Raw genomic sequence first — 20,905 nt, 5'->3', positions numbered from 1 at the left:
CTTAATGATGAGATCAAGTGGCAAGGTCTTTTGTATATCATTTAATACAAACACTATATAACATCCCTCAGACACAGGGACAGGAATTTTAACTTAAACGCACGAGCGGGAAAGCTAAAAACAGCTTTTAAACATGGAATGGGGCTTACAGGTCACAAAACTGAGGATCACGAAATTTAAGTGATTTGCCCACAATCAAACATGTTGTAAGAGCAGAACTGGACTTAACTCTTCATTTTGTGATTCCAAATTCAGAAGCATTTTTCATATTCTTCCTCTCTGACTTGTGCAAAGCCAGAATTAATGATCAAGTTGGGACTAGAATCCAGGTCTCACGACTCCTATGTTGAGTCCATTTTGCTTTATGGTATGCTGGCTTTGAAACCTAAATTCACAAATTCTTGCCAAGAAAGTAAAAAAGAGCTGTCAGGGGCTGGCCAGTGTTTTTATCTAGGGTTTTTTTGAAAACACACCTCCATCTCTTTTTTTTTTTTTTTTAAGGTGATGACTCCTAAAAAATATTTTACGGGATTCAGCTGCTGTTTTAAAAGAAGTCACACCAATTTGTATCAGTGGACCTTAGTTTCAGCAGCAGACTGTACTTCTCCCATCCCACTTCTTTCCTTTCCACATCTGCATTTAATCTTTTTGCCTCCTCCACAATGATATTATAGTTCATTTGATTTCAATGAAACGCATCCACAAAATGTCTTAATTTTACCAGAACATCTGGTGCAAAGCTTCTCCCACAGACATCACAACGATATAACTTCAGATTGCCATCTGTATCAAATTCAAAAAACACAAAATGTTAGTTACACAGAATTTCGTGCCCACAAAGAAACTGATGTACAGAACAGCCCACGATTGCTTAATGTTATTCCCTTCCCGCCTCCTACTTGCAGAAAAGTCCTTTGTAGATCCACCTGTGTTTTTCTTTTCTATTGTGAACTTCTCACCTCACTGAGCAAGCAAATTTCACAGCCCCCCAGGCAGCCTTGGCATAATTATTTGCTTCTCAATTTTTAGGGTACTTTAAAATTAAGTGCCTAATAATACCTTTGGGGATACACATGAAATTAAAGGCAAAGCACAAAATTCAAAAGCTGGAAAGTTAACGTTTTGTCGTGTGGTACAGTGAATGGAATTTGAAATCATTGAATACTTACGGGTTTGACTCCTGCCTGGCTCTGCTACTGAATACCTGTATGACCTTTTTCTTGTTCAGTCGCGTCTGACTCTTTGTGACTCCATGGACATTAGTGTCCCTGGGGTTATCTTGGCAAAGATACAAAGATACTGGAGTGGTTTGTCATTTCCTTCTCTAGTGGATTAAGGCAAATAGAGGGTAAGTGATTTGCCCAGGGTCATACAGTCAGTGTCTGATGCCAGATCTGTACTCAGGTCTGACTCTAGGCCCAGCACTCTATACACTGAGTCACCCAGCTGCAAGTCATTTATTTAACCTCTTTAGGCCTTAGTTTTCTCTGTAAAATAAGGGAGATGATGACCTGAATGATTAGTCACTTGTGAGCTCTGAAAACATTCAGATATGCTATATAAATGGCAAGAGCTAGAAAAGTTCAGGGAAAAGAGAGCTTGTAGTCTGGTGCAGTCTAGGAAGGCTTCATGAAGTGGGACTAGATATGAGCCCTGAAGGAGGGGATGGAGTTTGGAGAGTTGAGAGGGGACAGTGTTCTCCAGATCAAGAAAAACTGCACAGCTAAAGGCAAAAAGGTAGGGCTGAGTATGGCAAATATGTGCAGAAAGAAAGCTGATCTGACTGGCAAGATAGCACGTTAGCAGTCTGAAATTTGGTTGAATAAACAGATTGGGACCAAGACTCAGAAAGCCAGGCAGAAGAACTTAGATTTGGTGATGTAGAGAGTTGTTGTAGCTTCTTAAGCCATGGTGAAAACGAAAAACTAGGATGCAGCATGGATTAGAAATCTAAGATTGTCAGGAAAACCATGTAGGCCGTGATTAAGTGCAATGGACTAAGGTGGTTCCAGCAGAAATGGGATACAAAGGCATTATGATTATGATTATGACATCAACAGAACTCAGTGACTTATTAAAAATAGAGAATGAATGAGACAAGGCAAAAATGAATCCAAGGATTTAAAGTTAGGGTTTTTCATAGTGTTTACTACAGTATTTCTGAATTTCTGCTTACATGAAAAGGAAAAGAAAGAGAGCAGGTACAGGGAGTAGTCAGAGGCAGACCTTGAATCCACATCTTCTAGTCTTCAAAAAGCAACACTTACATTCATTATATCACCTTGAACACTGCAGGCTGGATTACAGTTGGGAAACTATGCAATGCTTTTGTTTTTTAATGGCAAGCAAATACCTAAAACAGAAACTCACCCTACTTTAATCACCAGTATGCTCCTAGTGATGTTAAATATGGAACCCCAGATCTTCACAGAATTAAGAGTTGCAGGTCAGTGGAGAGATACATGGTCAGTGTAAGTAGGCTGTGGCATACAACCAACGAAATACACAAGAAATGGGATAAAAGATAAGATTAAAGAGATATTAGGCCAGAAAAGGAAGTAGGCTAGACATATGGCAAGAGAAAAAGATAAGAGATGTCTCTGTGCTCCACTGATACCCATATAATGTCAAGCTATCTAGTGGGAAATCCTTTGCACATCCATTTAGAGTGGACCTGGTCCCTTAATAGGATGTAAGGGAGGGCATCAGTTTAGAGGGCTTTTGAATGTAAAATGCATGGAGGGCTTTTGATTTGCACTATTTAGAGGGTATTCCCATATCAATAACATCAAAACCTAAAGAAATACGAAAAAACCTTTGAAAAGAAAAATTCTATATAAATTCTTAATTCATTCTGCTGTTATTTTGACTTGAAATACTCAAATACGTTATATGTAAGGCACTGTGGGGTCTCTAGAGATAGATTTTAATGAATTTATTAGGGGGTCTTCCCCCTTTATGCAAACATCCACGGCCAGAACTGTAGCAACCAAAGGATTTAGAACTGTATGTGATTTGGCCCCTGTATTACCAGAGGAGGATGACTAAAGCTGGTTGAGACTTGGAGTAGAGCTAATTAGCTTCTTACTAAAATTCCCCTGATGTCTCTGGGAGGCAGCTGTATCAGCCATGCACAGATTATCCTTATGATGACATGGCAAAGCAGGAAAGATGTTTTTCTCATCCAGTTGTGGGCAAATTCCTGCTCCAGAAGGAATTCTAGTTGCTTTAAGGTCACAAAGGGCCATTAACCATTAAAAGGTTTTTCATTTTACCTATTACTGACCTGAATTTGATTGGAACAGCCAATCAGGCCAAAAAGTTTCATTTGAGACACCACAAGCATAGTAACAATGTAAAGTACTGAATTTTAACATTTCAATAAAGTAGTGGTCTTTCCTCATCAGTTTATTCACTTTAGAAAGGAGTTATCTAGTGACATCACAATGGTGGGCGTGTAGCTATAGTAAACCACAGACGATAAATGGGTAATAAGAGGCTGCTTATCACTAAGGTTTTAATTTCTAATATAGTAAAAGCATTACTAAGTCTTTGAAAAAAATTAAATTAAATTAGAATTAAATTAATTAAACATTCAAGTCTTATGTTGCTGTTCAGTCGTATCAAAACTCTTTGTGACCCCATTTGGGGTTTTCTTGGCAGACACTGGAGTGATGTCATTTCCTTCTCCAGTTCATCTGACAGATGAGGAAATAGGCAAACAAGGTTAAATGACTTGCCCAGGGTCACACAGCTAGTAAGGGCCTGAGGACAGATTTGAACTCATGAAGATGAGCCTTCCTGCTTCCAGGACCAGCACTCTGCATTTTGCCACCTAGTGGTCTTAATTACAGAAGGTGCTGAAATGATCACAAGCTAATTTGTCCAATTTGCTCTTACTTAGATATGCCACATACATTGACCTAAAATGTCTATCTGCTAAGATAATTCTACCCTTCTTTCAAGACCCACCCACCTCACAGCTCACTTTCCCTACTGAACTCTTTACTTCAGCAGGACACTGAATCTGAGGACACTCCTTTTGTGCTCCCAAAGCATTTGGTATATCATTCCATTGGTGCTTGACTAATAATACTGTACAGCATATGCTTTTTAATGTATGTATGCGTACACATCACATGTATGTGTGATAGACATGCATACATAGCTCTAAATAAGATATATGCCTATGTATGCATATATTTACATATACATAGCCATTCATCTCTCCTCCCTTAATGGCAGAGACCTTGCCTTTTTACCTCTGTACTTCCAGTTCTAACACAGTGTCTTAAACATAGCACATACTAATAAACTTATTCATGTCTACAGAGAACCCTAATCATCATAGTATTATTAGATACTAGTTCTATTTTCCAAAATATCATGGAAGAATTTTGCGTAGCTCTGCAGAACCAAAATCAGACTATCTTGCTTTTCTCTGGGGTATGAAGATTTTGGAAGAAGAAATGTTTGGCTTCAGTTAAGCAGTATTTTTTGCTAAAATTTGTGATCTCTGGTTACATCTCAACACTGTTCTATTCTTAAACTATTTAATGCATATATAATGAAATTAGAAGACCACAAGATAAATTTACCTGGAACTAAAACAAATAATCTACAAACCCTGTTCTCATTTGAGAAACTGTTTTCAATTGACTAGGCAGCTCCTTTAGTTAACACACCTCTTCTTTAGGGAGGCTTTTACCAGTGGAAAGACAACTTAGTTGGGAAATCAAGAAACAGATTTTAGTTCTGCAGCCAACTGGCTACGTAATCAGGGACAAGTACTTCACTTTCCTGAGCCTTCATTTCCTCATCTGTAAAAAAAAAAATAAAAAATAAAAGACCAGATGATTTCACTTTGAGTCAATCCTTCTCCATTCACATTGGTTTTTAAATATGGGATTCCTATTTTGACTCTTTTCTCAAGATTTATTCAACAAACTTTTATTGAGTTTCTACCATATGTATGTCCTTGGTGTTTATACAGCACCTAATATATTGGTGGCTTTCTCCACAAACTCTTGAATCAATTCTAATGATTGCATGAGTTAATCAGTGTGGATGATACGCAGTTCAAATTAAGTAACTACCAGAACTATGGAAGATAAAAAATTTCCATTAAACAGATCATCGTCAGAACTAGAAGAGTGCTTAGATCATCTAGTTTAACCTCTTCCTTTTACAAATGAGGAAACTGAGGACTACAGAGGTGAAAGTGATTTCACTACGGTCATACAAGGAGTGACAAAGCTGTGATTTGAACTAAAGTTTGACTCCAAATACAAAATTCTTTCCACTGTTCCACAATGCCTCCTTTGGATAACAAAACGAGAACCTCACTGGTACAACTAGTTAGCTATTAAACATAATGTTAAAGTTTTAGACATCAAATGCTATTCACCTGATGGAAATGGTTTCTTCCCAAGCATTCCGTTCATCACTCCCATTGATTTGCTAAAGAGATTTACACAACAGTTACAGCTAACATGTTGATTATGGACACATGAAGAAATTATCATTACCAAATGTTTTGCTGCCAAGTCAGCCACCAGTCACTGGCTACCAAATAATTGACAATTATGACTACAATCCCATGAATCTTACAAAATGTGGTGGAGGGGAGAAACAACAAAGGGAGAACAACAAAAGGTGGAGGGGAGAAACAACAAAGGGAGAACAACAAAAACCAGAAAACTCCAACAAGAAAGGCCCCTAAATGTCTACTTTTATATTTTGATCAAATATCAACTAGTTCAACTTCATTCAGGTCAAATCATAAAAAAAGAGCACAAAAATCAAGCTTTTTATCTTAAAGCAAACTGCTATTAAATTGTTTACAAATTATATATCTTCCTACCAAAGGGGGACTCATAGGATAAAGTTCACTGAACATGAGTGCAAACCCAGGATTTAACAAAGCTAAACTCTTATCAGGTCATTTTTCTATATTAATGATATCAATACATTTTCAGTGTTGGGAAATGCTGTCAAGAATGTTCAAGAATGCTACCAAATGTATAGAGATCTCCAGAAATCAGTGAGAATGCCGTTCAATTTAGTTTCTTTAATCAAATATTATTTGACAAGATATCTATAACACTTCATATGCATGAAGTTATTTACTTTATGGGAAATAATCTGTGTATCAAAATAATTTGATTTAATATTTGCAAAAAGAGAAAGTGCTGGCATGAAACAATCCAAACACCTTCTTTTCCCTGTATATCTTCTTCCTGTAACTTCCAAGAGAGTCACTTTAGTCTTTTCCCATATTTCAGTCCAAAAAGGAATACTCAGCAAATAGTTCACAAAAGGCCAGTCTTAGTGTTCCATTATCAGAGCTTCAGACCCGCAACATTCTGCTTCAAGTTGATCAGCTCTTTTTCTTGTCTTCTTTTCTCCAATTTGAAAGCTATTCTGTTCGCTTTCTTCTCCACTCTGCGTTCCTGCAGAAAGATGTGATTACAGTGACTGACATTATTACAAAGGCTTACACAAAGGCCCTTCAGTTTCCATTCCCTTCTCTCCCACCACTTTTCTCTTCATAACTATATGGAGAAGTGTTTAATCTACCTTACGTTCTTCCTTTATGGCTTGTTTTCTTGCTTTTCTGTCTTCTTTGGTTTCATTTTTACAACGTGGCTGGACTGATACTCTAGGAAGATCACTGTCATTAATCATCTGCATTCGTTCAATCTGTTTTGCTGTAGGTCCTTTCTGTGGTAAGACGTTTAGAGGTATTCCTGTTTTAGAGGAGAGCTGGATATGTTTGGGCTGGGAAAGAAATTAAAATTTAATTAGAGAATTTGTTAATAACATTCTTTCCTTATTTGCCTACCTTTCTGTTGCAAATGTATGTCCCTTTGCTGATAGCATCATTATGTTTTCCCTAATGGTGACACATTTTTTTGCCCAAGAAATGGACTTATATTTGCAAGCACCCTTTTCTGGCAATTTAAGATGGCACAATGCATACCTTTGGTGGACACTTGATAAGCTGAGGATGGTTGTATAAATTTGAATATGTACCTAAAAAGAGAAAAACCAGTAATAATAACACATGAACAAACACTTTCAATTAAAGGAGGCAGTTCTTACTACATTTATCAAGAGCCTAAAATGACACAGGTAATGGAGACTATAAGTACCATCATTTCATTCTGCTTAATAAAATCAAGCACTGAGATGGAAAATGAGAAAACCAGCTACCCCGATTTCTTCAATAACTCAAAAGATAACATTTAAGAGTTCTTTTAAATATTTTACATAATATGAAATCTTAAAAACCCAAGTAATGAGAATATGATATACTGAAAATATCATAACATCACTAGCATTAAAAATAAAAATACTTACTACAGATAGATTCACAATCCCATTTCTCTTTGGGCTCTTCAATAACTACAGTAACAATTTCTTCTTCATCCTCTTCCTTTTCGTTAACGAGCAAGTTCTCATCTTCAAGGGGTTCAAGAGTATCCAGTTTGACACAGCTTTTGTTTGAATTATTTAAAAAGTCAGAATGAAGGAAAAAAAAACCTGCTGTAATATGTTTATGGAAAAGCAATTTCTAAAATGCACAAAGGTATCAGTTATGCAAATAAGTATTCACAATATTTGTGAGGATTTCATGCTAGTCACTTCCATTCAGGATTTCCAACTTTTCCTTCCCCTTGCTGAGTATTTTGTATACTCATTGGAGAGGAGGGCAGGGCAAAAGGAATGAAGTGGAAATAGCAATGGTCTAAGAGTCAGATTTCAGTTCAATCCTTAGCTCTGACATTTGCTAGTTCTTGGCAAAGTCGAACTTAAACTTGACTCTTTCCTCATCTGTAAAATGGGGGTGATACTTCAATTGTCTACTTTACAGGGTTGTTAAAATCAAGTGCTTTGGAAAGCAGTACACTTGAATGTTTTCTAGAATTGTGATTTTTCTCAGCGTGGGAACTCCTTCCATTCACAGACTGCAGTCCTACTATGTCTACAAGTCAATCTTGGGAGGTAGAGGTCTAGAGTCTGAGAGCCCTTGTTACATCTAAGAACACATGGCACTTCAGAAAGGAACAGAAGATAAGCGAGTCTATATAAGCAGAATTTGGAATAATTTTCTGACTACTTATCCTGAAGTTTCAGTCAAAAAAATTATCTGGTTTTAGGAAAACAGCATGCCAGAGGAGAGGACAGAAGGTACCAAGCCCAAATTTGGATTAAGTAGAACTGGTGTTTTACTCAGGATAAAGATTAATTATGCTGTGCCTAGAGACCACCAACTAACATAAACAAGCTATTCACTATAGTTTCTCTAAAGTCAAAAATACCACAAAGGCAAATCTTTTAAAAGGAACAAACTTATTTAGGTCTTATTAACCAAGTAACTTTCTGAGCAAGTTTTATAAAAGCAGAAGGAAAAATCAGACATACTTCTTTGCTTTCTCTTTGTAATAGTCATTCAGAACCTCTTGTAAACGGTTGCTATCTGCATGAATAAAACCTTCCAATTCTGCATTATCCAATGCTCCAATCTCATCATCATCAAACTGCTCAAAGAACTAAAGAGGGACAAAAATAAAATATATCACGAAATAGTATTCTACTTAACATACTTTTTTGTGCTGAAACTGTTAATCATCGTTACAGTAATTTTCTTTATTCTCTTGAATAATTTCAAAGTACTTCCTCATTAACTTATTGCTACCACTAAATACTCATGGGTCATTAATAATGTATTCAACGGTAAAACATTGTGAGATTACAAATGGCATCTGTGCTATATTATTAATAGTTTTGCTCTGTCACAAACTCAGATGAAAACGGGTTCTCATTTACTAGGGCAATGAAATACAGCTATGGCCTTAAATAAGGGAGTGGAAAGTAGGGTGGAAAGAGATGCTAAATGCTAAGTCAAAAAGAAATTTAAACAAATCCATAATGTGCAAATACTGTTACATTCACCTGTTATTTTCAAGTAGAAAACATATCTAGTTTTTGATTCCCTAGACAGAATTCTGAGGGCAGGCGCTTATGCCATTTGATATAAAACAGTAAACTACCAACATTTTACTTCTTTTATAATCTTACCTTTTCAAACCTTTCATCTAGTAAGGTCAATTGTTCATTCCTCCTCATGACAGAGGAAGTCATAGAATAATCTGTGAAGCGACTCTTAGTTTCTTCTTCCAAAAACAAGTCCCTTTGAGCTCCTCCTTGGACAGATAACTCTTCATCTGACAAAAGATCCTCAGAGTCATAACTGTCTTCATCACTGCCATTTTCCATTTCATTATCCACATATTTCCTGTCATCTTCAATTTTGTATCTCCTGAAACTACATAAAGACAGAGCATAAGCTATATGTAATTGAAATCTTCATAAAGAAGCATATTTCTGGATAGCACCTGCAGTGGAGAAATTGAAGGATTATATCCAAACAAAATAGCATAATAGAAAGAGTACTGGATTTAGGAGTTAGGAAATCTAACTGCTATATCCATCAACAGCATAATTTACCTCCTCTATTGGACTCCATTTCTTCAACTACAAAGATGGAGGATTAAACCAAACGACCACTACAATCTTTTACAGTTCTAATGTTCTATGATTTTAAGCTACCTCTCTTATTTCTAAAATTCCATGACAGCCACTGCACTGAGGGCAACAATATTCATGATCCTGTCAATAAAACCAGACACACATACTCTGTGTCCATCTGTTCATCTTCTCCTGCTGGCTCATTGGCCTGTAAAATGAAATCATCTTCAAGCAGATTTTCTGGATTATCAAAGTCAAAATCATCATCTAGAGCTGCAACAATGTCAGGGTCAAAATCCAATCGAGGACCTAAAAACAGAGGAAAAACATGAAAGGTAATTCCCAAGACAACAGATTATACAATCAGTCCTTTCTAAACAGCCGTACATAAAACAGTTACCAAGTGTAGATCTAAAATGAGTAATGTTTGTTTAGTAAAATAAGCAGAATTCATAGCTTTAAAATTCCCAAAGGAAAACTGAGTTCTAACTTCACTTGAATTAGAAGCAATGTAATGTGCAAAAATGAAAAAGTACAAAGATAACCTATAGTTTCCAGCTCCAATTTTACTCTAAACTATGTGGTTTACTCACTTTTCTCTGACTAGCTATGTTTTACCTGTGGGGGAACAATAAAATAGAGTTCACAATGGCATAAGGAAATCCTTGAATAACAAACATGACCCATTTTTTCAAGCAATATTTTGCTTAACAAAATTCTAATGGGCTAGACCTGTGATTTCATTGGTACAGAGACCTCCAACTATGGAAATTCCATCCACCAATGTAAACTGGTAACTCCTATGCAACTTAGTCTTAGAATGTGGCCTAGGATCCTGGGAAAGAAACTGCTTTAGCCTGTATCACACAACCAGTATGTCTAAGATGCAAGACTTAAGGACAGTTCTTCTTGACTCCAAGGTTCTATACACTGTGCTTTACTGCACATCTAGCAGTAATTCCAATATGAGAAAAAAAAAAAATCCTAACTCTGGGGTTTATCATAATGAGCTCTGACACACACCACTCTGTTATCCATTATATGATGCAAAGAGTAGTCAATAATTCAAGTGCTTAGAAGGAGGTAACAGAAATGAATAGGACTATTTCACAAATGATTTGTTTTCATAAGACTGAGGTCTTGTTTATTTCATACCATCATAGGGGAATAGTAAAACTGAACAACAATATATATGTAATGTTGTTTTTTCAATGAATGCTAAAGGACAGTACATATTCATAAACAGTAAAATGAACACTTGTAAAAGAACATTTTGAATGAACAAATTTGCAGTATCAAGAATGTACTAGTAGATATATTCATGGTTTATGTAGTATTCTTTTTGAGAATTATGTTTACATAGAGATAGTTTTATAATAATCTATAAAAATATAACTATCTTTTCTCCTTTGAAATTAGGTTTTTCATTTGAAAAAAATCAGTGTGTTAGGACTAAAAATGCAGAAATAAAAGTTCAACATAAAAAAATAAAATTTAACTTGAATTTTCAGGAAAATATTCTTGAACCTTCTTAAGAGTTTTACTGAGAACTTATGTAGAGCAGGGAAAATTATGTTTTGGCACTATAAATTTTTCTTCTTGTAATATATGCTGCTATTCATCAATTCATGAAGCATAAAATTAAACACACCTGATACAGGAGCTGCTTTATTTAACAGTCCTACATCTTCTTCAAACTCTGATGCAAATACTGATGAAGGCAACTTAATTCCAGGGGTCTTGAGGGGGGAAAAGCAATAATAGTTTTACTTAGGTACATATCCACTCTAAATTGAATCGCACAGTATGTCACCTGAAGTCTACTTCTCTATCTTTACTTGAATGTTTCACTGATATCTCAAACTCTGTGCCCCAAAACCAGACTCATTACTTTTCCTCCCAACCTTAAGATCTTTCCCATCTTTTCTGTTTCTTAACAATGGAATAGATGACCACCCTCCCAACCAATCTTATCTGATTCAGCCCTCTACTGCCATACTAAATCTAGTCACTAAGTCCCATCTAGTCTTCTTTCAGATTCTTTCATGTATCTACCAATCTATATTTTTAAAGCCACAGACCATCCATAATCTCATGCCACAGATTATTACCAACTTTTTTCAAAGGGGTCTTTTTGATTCTAATTAGTCCCCTCCCTTAAACACTCTGCAATTTTATGAGATTATAATGCTCTTTGGCTCAAGAAAATGCAACAACTACCTGGTTTACCATCAGTATTCTTTTATATATACATTATCTTTCCAACTAGATGAACATGGAATTAGATTAGCTGATCTCTAGAATCCTTTCTAGTTTCAAAGCGCTATGATTCCTTGAAAGGGTTATGGGGTGGGGCAGAGCCAAGATGGCAGAGAAATAGCACGTTCTTTCTCCCAAAGCCCAGCCAAACATCTGTAAAAAATGGTTCGAAACAAATTCTGGAGCACCAGAACACATAGAATGATGGAATGAAGCAAATCTCCAGCCTAAGACAGCCTGGAAGGTTGTCAGGAAGTGTCCATCATACAATGCAGGGGGCAAGGCACAGTCTAGCTTGGACCACACCGGCACAGACAGGACCTGAGCAGGCCTTGGGGAGACTGAATCTCTCACACCTGTGGTGGTTTCCAGACTCCAGGACCCCAAAACACTGAGGATAAATTGGAAGGTCAGTGGGAAAAGTCTGTGGGACCAGTGCAAGAGAGTGGAGTGGTCCAGCCCCAGCTCCGAGGCAGCAGAACGGGGAAGGGCGGAGGAGCCCCCAGCAAGCCACAGCAGCAGCAGGGGCACAGACATGACTGTTTCTGGAGCTCTAGGCCCACAGGTTGTGGGAGGATCAAGTGGCTGACAGTACACCCTCCACCCCTCTGGAAGCAGAGATTTACCTTGACAAAGAGCTCAAAAGTCAAGTAAATGGCTGGGGAAATGAGCAAAAACCAGAAAAAGAATCAGATTATACAATTTTTAGTGACAAGGAAGACCAAAGCATGCAAACAGAAGAAAACAAAGTCAAAGCTCCTTCATCAAAAGCCTCCAAAAAAAATATGAATTGGTCTCAGGTCATGGAAGAGATCAAAAAGGATTTTGAAAATCAAGTAAGAGAAGTAGAGCAAAAATTGAGAAGAAAAATGAGAGTAATGCAAGAAAATCATGAAAAACGAGTCACCTGCTTGCTAAAGGGACCCCAAAAAATGCTGAAGAAAATAACACTTTAAAAAATAAACTAACCCAAATAGCAAAAGAGATCCAAAAAGCCAGTGAGGAGAAGAATGTCCTAAACAGCAAAATTGGCCAGATGGGAAAGGAGGTCCAAAAGCTCACTGAAGAAAATAACTCCTTAAAGATTAGAATGGAGCAGATGGAAGCTAATGACTTTAGGAAAAATCAAGAAATTATAAAACAAAACCAAAGGAATGAAAAAATAACAGACAAAAAATAGCCAGAAAGAAACAATTCGAGTATTGTGGAAATACAATCAAGATAACACAGGATCTAGCAGCATCTACATTAAAGGATCAAAGGGCTTAGAGTATGATATTCCAGAAGTCAAAGGAACTAGGATTAAAACCAAGAATCACCTACCCAACAAAACTGAGTATAATAGTTCAGGGGAAAAAAAGGTTATTCAATGAAATAGAGGACTTTCAGGCGTTCATGATGAAAAGACCAGAACTGAATAGAAAATCTGACTTTCAAACACAAGAATCAAGAGAAGTATGAAAAGGTAAACAAGAAAGAGAATTCATAAGGGACTTACTAAAGTTGAATTGTTTATATTCCTACATGGAAGGACACACACACATGGCATAGGGTGAGTTGAATAGGAAGGGATGACATCTAATTAAGGGGTGACAGAGGAATATTTTGGGAGGAGAAAGGGAGAAATGAAATGGGACAAATTATCTCTCAAAAAAGAGGCAAGAAAAAGCTACTTCAATGGAGGGGAAAAGGGGGGAGGTGAGTAAAAAAGTGAAACTTACTCTCATCACATCTGGATTAAGGAGAGAATAACATGCACCCTCAATTTGGTATGAAAATCTATCATACACTACAGGAAAGTAGGGGAGAAGGGGATAAGTGGGGTGAGGGGGATGACAGAAGGAAGGACAAATGGGAGGAGGGAGTAATTACAAGTAAACATTTTAGGGGAGGGACAAGATCTAAAGAGAGAACAGAATAAAGAGGGGGCAGGATAGGACAGAGGGAACTATAGTCTTTCACAACATGACACTTACAGAAGTCTTAAGCAAAACTGCACATGTATAGCCTATCTTGAATTGCTTGCCTTCACAGTGGGGATGTGTGAGGAGGGAGGAAGGGAGAGAAGTTGGAACTCAAAAGTTTAAGGAATGAATGTTGAGAATTGTTTTTGCATGCAACTGGGAAATAAGAAATATAGGTAATGGGGAATAGAAATCCATATTACTCTACAAGAAAAGAGAGAAGATGGGGATAAGGGAAGGGAGGGGTGTGATAGAAAGGAGGACAGGTTGGGGGAAGGGGTAATCAGAATGCATAGTGTCTTGGGGTGGAGGGAGGGGAGAGATGGGGAGAAAATTTGGAATTCAAACTCTTGTGGAAATGACTGTTGAAAACTAAAATAAATAAAGAAAAAAAAAAGGGTATGAGGTGTGTGTTATACTCCTTAAGTTTCTCATCACATGCATAGTGCTTTGCCTTTAACAGCAATTTTTTGAGAAGTCTCTGATACAAAGTTACATGCAACATCCAAGATGATCCCATGGAAAGTGTAAATAGCAGCACTAATCTGTCATACCACTATATTTACAGTTCAAACTTCTAATGTACATGTTCTCTATTTAGAAACTTAAACCAAATAATTATGCCAACAGGTGGTCATACAACTTTATAACCAATGTCACCGGAAAAAACCAAACAAACCCCAAACATTACACTGTAAGGTACTTTCCAGGATACAGAAAGAACTATTTGCTTCCAATTATTTCAATATGCCCTTTCAGTTAATGTTCACATTACATTTTTCTTCTAAGTATGAGGTTGAAGTTCAACATTAGAAGACAGGCCCAGGGAATGTGATAAAGTTAATTTTTGCAGTTCTCTTATGCCTGAGTATGCAGATGAGACCCTGCAACATTTCAAAAAATTTAAGTATGTTTATTATCAGATCCTCCCTTCTGATTTATGGTGGCATGTCAAATTAAAAATCACAGGATCGAACAAGATAATGGATGTGAAAATGCTTTGTGAATTGTAAAGTGCCAGCTAAATAAATACAAACAGTCATTATTATCAATAATTATACTGGTAATTAAATGGATACCAACTATGATGTTCTAAATCTTTCACAGGCAAGCCCTATATAAGTTAACACCGCTTACTTCCCATGCTTGCACTTTTCATGTGAAGTCCATTAGGTCCTTTCTGTGGTTGTATAAATGCTTTTGTTAGGCTTGCCTTGGGACACACTTGTGTCCCAACTTTATGCCTGTACCTTGCCTTTCCTACAATATTCTCTCTCCAATCATCAGTTTCTTTTCCATTTTGCAAACTGGTTGCTATTAATATTCAGCTGCTGCTTGCTCCAAGGGGTCAAATCTTTATTTTTGCCCAAAAGTTTTGAAATCCCAAAACAACATTTATTAATGAACATGATATAAAAATAAAATGTATCTATTTTAAAAAAAAACCAACAAAATAAAAAAGACCCAACCCAAAACAACAATTTTTTTTTAAATCAATTGATAGTTCCTATCAAACCAAGAGAGACCATGAAGTATATTCTTACTGGAATCAACAATATTTGCCCTTGTGCATCACTCCAAGAGTATGAGGGAATCAGCTCAGAGGGCCCAGATGGTTCCTTCAGATGCTGCAGGTAGTCATAATCATCATCAAAGAAAACTCCATACTTCCTCTGTTCAGCTCTCCTCTCCTCATTTTCTTTCTGTGATATTAACAAAGAGGAATTAGCTATACATATTGGAGTCTAGTAAGGACCCTTTCAAAAGACAGGGCACAGGAAACTGACCAGAAGCATAGCTTTCAGAGTCAATAATTAGTCTGTATACCTGAGATAAACCTGTTTACCCCCAACAAGTTTGCAGGATCCTCCCCAAACTTGGAGGGAACAGCAGCAATCATTACACACCAGAACCAAAGGAACCAGAGGATGATGTTTTCCTAAGTCTTGACACTTAACCTACTGGGTGATAGTAGCTTGCCCTAAAATGAAATATTAAGGATATCAAGAGAAGTATCAAGGACCAAAAATCACACTGCTATCTTAGGAAGAGCAACAGGATATAGGAGGGAAAACATTTTTATTTTTCAAAGTTCAGAAGGCTTGAACTTGCATTATGGCTCCCATGTTAATTAGTTACATGACAAGTTATTTGACCCCTCTGAACTTCAATTTATCTTATCTGCATAATAAGGATACTTGTATTACCTACCTCATGCAATTGTAAAGAAAGCACTTTGTAAACTCTTTAGGACATTTTATATAAATATAAGTCATATTATCAGGAAGGACAATCTTGGTCATTTTTCTTCCAAACTTTGACTTTCAAACAAACTGACCAAATTACCATGTCGGTAAGGAAGCGGTATTTAAAATTAAACAAAATAAAAAACCCAGTTACTCAACTTATGTATAATTTGCCCTAAGAGATGAAGAAGATTCAAATTTCATTTTATCAAGGTGGCAGAAAAGTTTGTAGTATTTAACTATAAAGCATTTCTCAGCAAACACAAAAACAGATATACAAAAAACAGACCTTCACACCTCAACAAAATTCCAGAATATATTATATATGTAAGTATGGCTGCAAAGGCTCATGTTCAACTACCATCCCCTTCCAAAAGGCCTATATTTCACCTATTCATTGAGATTATATGTATTTTTAAAAGTCCCTTCTACAAAACTTTTTGTGAGATTGGTGACTTCAGTTAAAAATGTGATCTATAGCCATGAAACAGAAAGACCTGCAGGGTCAAGCAGGAAAAGACCTTGTAAGCCTATCCCAATTAAATATCATTCTTAAAATTAAACGAACTAGCCAAGGATAATATCAGGCAATATCATACCTGCAGGCCAAGAGATGTTTGTCAATCCTAATCAATCAAATTTTACTTAGTCAGAAAGTCAGTCTCTCAAAATCAAAACAAAACTTCCCTCATACAGAAAAGAACATCTTTACTATTAAGGGTAAGTTATGCTTTAAGAAAAAAAACCTATAACAGACATAAGTAATGCATTAATGGAAGCAATAACGTATAATAAACAGATTGCTGGACTTAGGGGTCAGGAAGACTTGTGTTCAAACTCTACATTTGACATTTACCAACTTTGTGCCCAGTGCAAATCATTCAACCTGTCTGAGCCTATTTCCTCATTGGTAAAATAGGGATAATAATATCTGTATATCTACAAGATTGTAAACAAGACCAAACAAACGAATGTATGTAAAATACTTTGTAAATTTCATAGTATTATATAAATGTTAGTCATTATTGTTGTGATATGGATATGCCAGAAAAACAAAAATCTCAACAAGAGGCCACTCTAGTATTACAGAAAAAGAGAGCATACTTACTTTCTGTGCAGGCAACAGAACTCTCTGAGGCGCAGTGTCATCTGCTGCTAAGGGATCCCTCTGGCTTCGGTGTACTAGGTGGAAAGATACAGCTTTCTTTTTGTCTATAAAGGGCTTCTTCTTCTTATGAGGCTTCAGAAAGGAAGCAATGAAACAGGTGACTTAGAATGGTGACCCAACCTACTGACTTATCCTTCGACTACTTCTCCCTTACTCATCCCAGTCCTATCACCTGCTAATCCATATTCTGCCAACACCTCAAATTCAGCAGGTCCCAAACTGAACTACTCTTACTCCTTTCAAAATTTAAATTTCCTTTAAAATTTTCGGTTTCTATTGACAGTACAACAATTCTTCAGGTCAAAACTTCTGTTATCTTTGACTCCTATCCCTCATGTACCCCCTATCCTCCAAGAAACTATAATGTTCTGTGGATTTTAACTTCCATGATAAAAGGTTTCCCAAAGTCTTATTCCAATTAAGTTTTAGTAAGTAAAATATTTTTATAATAATACCTAACATAAACGGCAATTAAAAGTTTGAAAAACTATATTTGCAAACTAGGTGTTACAGCAGATAGAGTAGACTGAGTGCTAGAGGAGCCAGGACGATCACAATTTGAATCCTTCCAGAGATATTTACCAGCAGTGTGACCCTGGACAAGTCATTCACTCTTTCTCTAAAATGTGGATAACAGCCCCTACACCATGCGGTTTCTGTGAGGATCAAAGGATATAATAAATGTACAGAGTCCTGTAAATCTTAAAGTGCTATCTTAACTATTATTGTTGTAGCCTAGACTAATAGAATAGCCACCCAAGTATTTGTCCTGCCTCAGGAATCTCTCTCTTTTTAAACACTCTTCACATCACTGTCCAAGTAATCTTCCCAACTCACTCCTCGGATTATATTACCTTTCTACTTAAGAAACTTGAGCAGTTTCCCAACAGTTTGCCTCTGATTAACTGAATTCCAACTGATTTTTTCAGCCTTATCTCCCACAAATTCCCTCTACAGACTATTATAACTATAGGTTCCAGACAAACTAAAAGTCACTCTCCATCCCCTGTTCTCATCTTGCCCTCTCCCATCCCCAAATCTTTCCTCATAGAATGTCTCATCATTGGAAGGGATCCCTATCTCACCTATATCCAATAAGGCCCTAACTCAAGTGCAACCTCTTCAGAGAATTCCAAAACTTGGAAGGAACCTAGTCGAGGGGCCAGAAAATGACTTTATTTAAAAATGTAAAAACTATTCTTAGTTTGAGGGCTATACAAAAATAGCTAATGAGACCATAGTTTGCCAACTCCTGATCTATCTAATCCAAACTAAAGACAAACAGAAATTCCCTATACATCTCTGACCAATTCATGAAGCTTCCCCAGTCCTTTTTTCCTGCCACCTTCCCAAGGTGAATATACTCTTCAACTCAAATTTCTTATCCCACTTTACCTAAATTTCTTCTACCTTCGTTTCCATCATTCTCATATGTGTGTGTATGTATATATGTGTGTATATTTATATAAAAATAAAATTTTCTCTCATCAGATTACAAGAATTGTGCATAAGCAAAGTGCACAGACATCACAGGCACCTAAATATTAAACTGAATAATTTAATGGACTGACAAGCGGTGTGATGTATTGGAGGGAGATTCCTGAATGTGGGAAGTAGAAACCTCCCTTTGGCACTTACCGAGAGAGTAGCTAGGTGCCACAATGAAAAGACTCCTGCCTGGAGTTAGGAAGAACCAAGTTTAAATCTAGCCTCAGACACAAAATAGCTCCATGACCTTGGGCAAGTCACTTAACTGCTCTCTGCCTCAAACAGCATCTCCCTCCCAGGGTTGCTGTGAGGATCAAGTGACAGAATATCTGTGAAGCATTCAGTGCAGTGCCTGGCCAAAGCAGGTACTTACTAAATGGCTTTTCCTTTCCCTCCCCTTACTCTGTGTCAGGTGCTAAGCAGCGCGGATACAAATAAAGGCAAAAAACCCTAAAACAACAACAACAAAACCAAGCAGCCCTGCTTTCAAGGAGCTCACAGTCTAACAGCGGGGGAGACAACATGCAAAGAACGATGTTCAATTACGCGCAGGAAAAATACATCGTTAGCCGGGAAGGTACTAAGATGAAGAAAGACTACGTAAAAGACCCTGTACGTGACAAGGGGCTTGGGCTTTGAAAGGATGTAGTAACCTCAGTAAGGGGGGGCAGGCCTGGCCTTTGCAAAAAAACCAGGGGGTCCTACGGGAGCGGGGTGGGGGGAAGATTGTTCAGCAAGTTTTTTTGGAACGTAAAAGCTGGAAGGATGGAGATTAAAACAAAAAATCTGGCACCCAATTTTAAAGAGCTCTAAGTAGCTTGTAGTTGATCAGAACAGGTACCTGAAACCTTCTGAGCAGGATAATGATATAGTTAGGCCCGCGCTTTAGAAATACCAATCTGGTTACCAGGTGTAAACTATGTGGAGGGGGAGGAGGAGGACCTAGTTAGCTCCTCAAGGGAGGGCCGGACAAGGGGTCTTTGGCTTATACGTCACTAGGGAAGAGCCACCAGGAGCACCGGGACCTGCCCCACGGAAGTCAGGACGAAACCCAGCACCGAGGCCTCCTGGGGCCTAGCAGCAGGGCAATTCCCTTTCGTCTACACTCCTCGGAAGTCCCGTTGCGGGGAAGGAGGGTGGCCTGGCTCACCATGCTGCAGCCGACAGAGGATCACGTCCGTAAGACTGGGCCGTCAGCGCACACTCCCAGGTATTCCTTGCTCTGGTTGGAGCGACACACGCTGGGTCGGTCCTAGTTCACTCGCTCGCGCGCCGGTATCACGTCACGCGGCGGCCACAGGGCCCTAGCAGGTCACTTCCGGAAGCAAAACGCCCCCGGAACCTCTCATCTGCTCTGTGCGCCCGCTCCGTATACGTCACCACGCGCGTCGGAGAAGGTAAGCCAATCCTCGAAGAGAGAGTCATGCGCGAGGCCCGCCCCTCTCCTCGAGACCTTTTGCGAAATGTCTCTCGCTCCACCTTCCGGAAGCTTCGCGCGGGGCTAGGGAAAGGCCGGAAAGGGGGATTTCCTCTCTCTATTTCGGTGAAGAGCTTTGTGGGGTGAAGGAGAGAGGGAAAGCGGCATCCATATACACCCCCCTCCGAAGGAGGGGTGACAGCGGTCCACGCGCCGTTGGGGGCCGAGAGGCGGAAGGCAGTTTGTAAGCCGGGGGCGGGGCGTCCCAAGACGTCGGAGGCGTCGTTGTCTGGGAGACCGTGGAGGCCGCTGAGCTGGGAGGGGGCGTGGTTTGCGAAGAGCAAGCTTGTTTTCTCTCCGGCTCCCTCTACAGGCGTCGGCGGGGAATGCATTGACCCTAAATCTCCAATCCTGCCCAAATCTCGGGCGGCTTTCCTGCGGCTTCCGCCGATCTCCAGTCTCCAAGAAATCAGAAACCATAATGGGAGCATCTCCACAAGTGCCGTCCTGTCTCTGCTTGCGGAGGAGCCGGCTTATCCTTGTGGACAGCGTTGTGTCTTGTCGAGATCGAACCTTTGTAACTTCCACCTGCCGCACGTGGTTCCGTCTTCTGGGCCCGACAGATCCAATCTAATCCCTCTGGCACTTAACAGTACTTGAAGTACTTCAGAACAGCTCTCTTGGAACCCCTGGATCTTCGCCGTTTTAAACAACCCCAGCTCCTTCAGCAGACCCCCTATGGTGTGGACTCTAAGCGGGGCTAGATAGGGAGGTCAGACTCAGAGACCATAAGATGAGGGTCCCCGTGGGCTGCATGTTGACTTAGAAA

General features: G+C 38.5%; 2 protein-coding genes across 5 annotated transcripts in view; both read right to left on the bottom strand.

The window, feature by feature from the left end:
* Positions 1-5,917, bottom strand: part of ZC2HC1B (zinc finger C2HC-type containing 1B) — a 34,856-nt gene extending 28,939 nt beyond the window's left edge. For 3 of the 4 annotated variants that reach the window (XM_072643513.1, XM_072643516.1, XM_072643514.1), the window contains exons 1-2: positions 5,408-5,917; positions 722-783 (exon numbers count right to left, since the gene is read on the bottom strand). In XM_072643513.1, coding sequence (XP_072499614.1) covers positions 722-783; positions 5,408-5,525 — 180 coding nt within the window. In that variant the 5' untranslated portion in view covers positions 5,526-5,917. Of the gene's footprint in view, positions 1-229; positions 401-721; positions 784-5,407 lie in introns of all 4 variants that reach the window. The other variant, XM_072643515.1, reaches the window with a different exon arrangement.
* Positions 5,918-6,050: 133 nt separating this feature from the next.
* On the bottom strand, positions 6,051-20,577 carry LTV1 (LTV1 ribosome biogenesis factor). The gene is made up of 11 exons (XM_072643512.1): positions 19,810-20,577; positions 17,112-17,243; positions 15,302-15,460; positions 11,186-11,273; positions 9,702-9,843; positions 9,085-9,331; positions 8,428-8,555; positions 7,363-7,499; positions 6,983-7,035; positions 6,580-6,780; positions 6,051-6,452 (listed from the first exon to the last, which is right to left on the bottom strand). The coding sequence occupies exons 1-11, from the start codon at positions 19,810-19,812 to the stop codon at positions 6,342-6,344; spliced, it is 1,401 nt and encodes a 466-aa protein (XP_072499613.1). The 5' UTR covers positions 19,813-20,577; the 3' UTR covers positions 6,051-6,341.
* Positions 20,578-20,905: the final 328 nt, after the last annotated feature.

Source organism: Notamacropus eugenii, chromosome 2, assembly GCF_028372415.1.
Source record: "Notamacropus eugenii isolate mMacEug1 chromosome 2, mMacEug1.pri_v2, whole genome shotgun sequence".
Lineage (NCBI taxonomy): Eukaryota > Metazoa > Chordata > Mammalia > Diprotodontia > Macropodidae > Notamacropus > Notamacropus eugenii.
The sequence above is the reverse complement of the archived record's forward strand: the minus strand, read 5'-3'. Positions and strand labels throughout refer to the sequence as shown.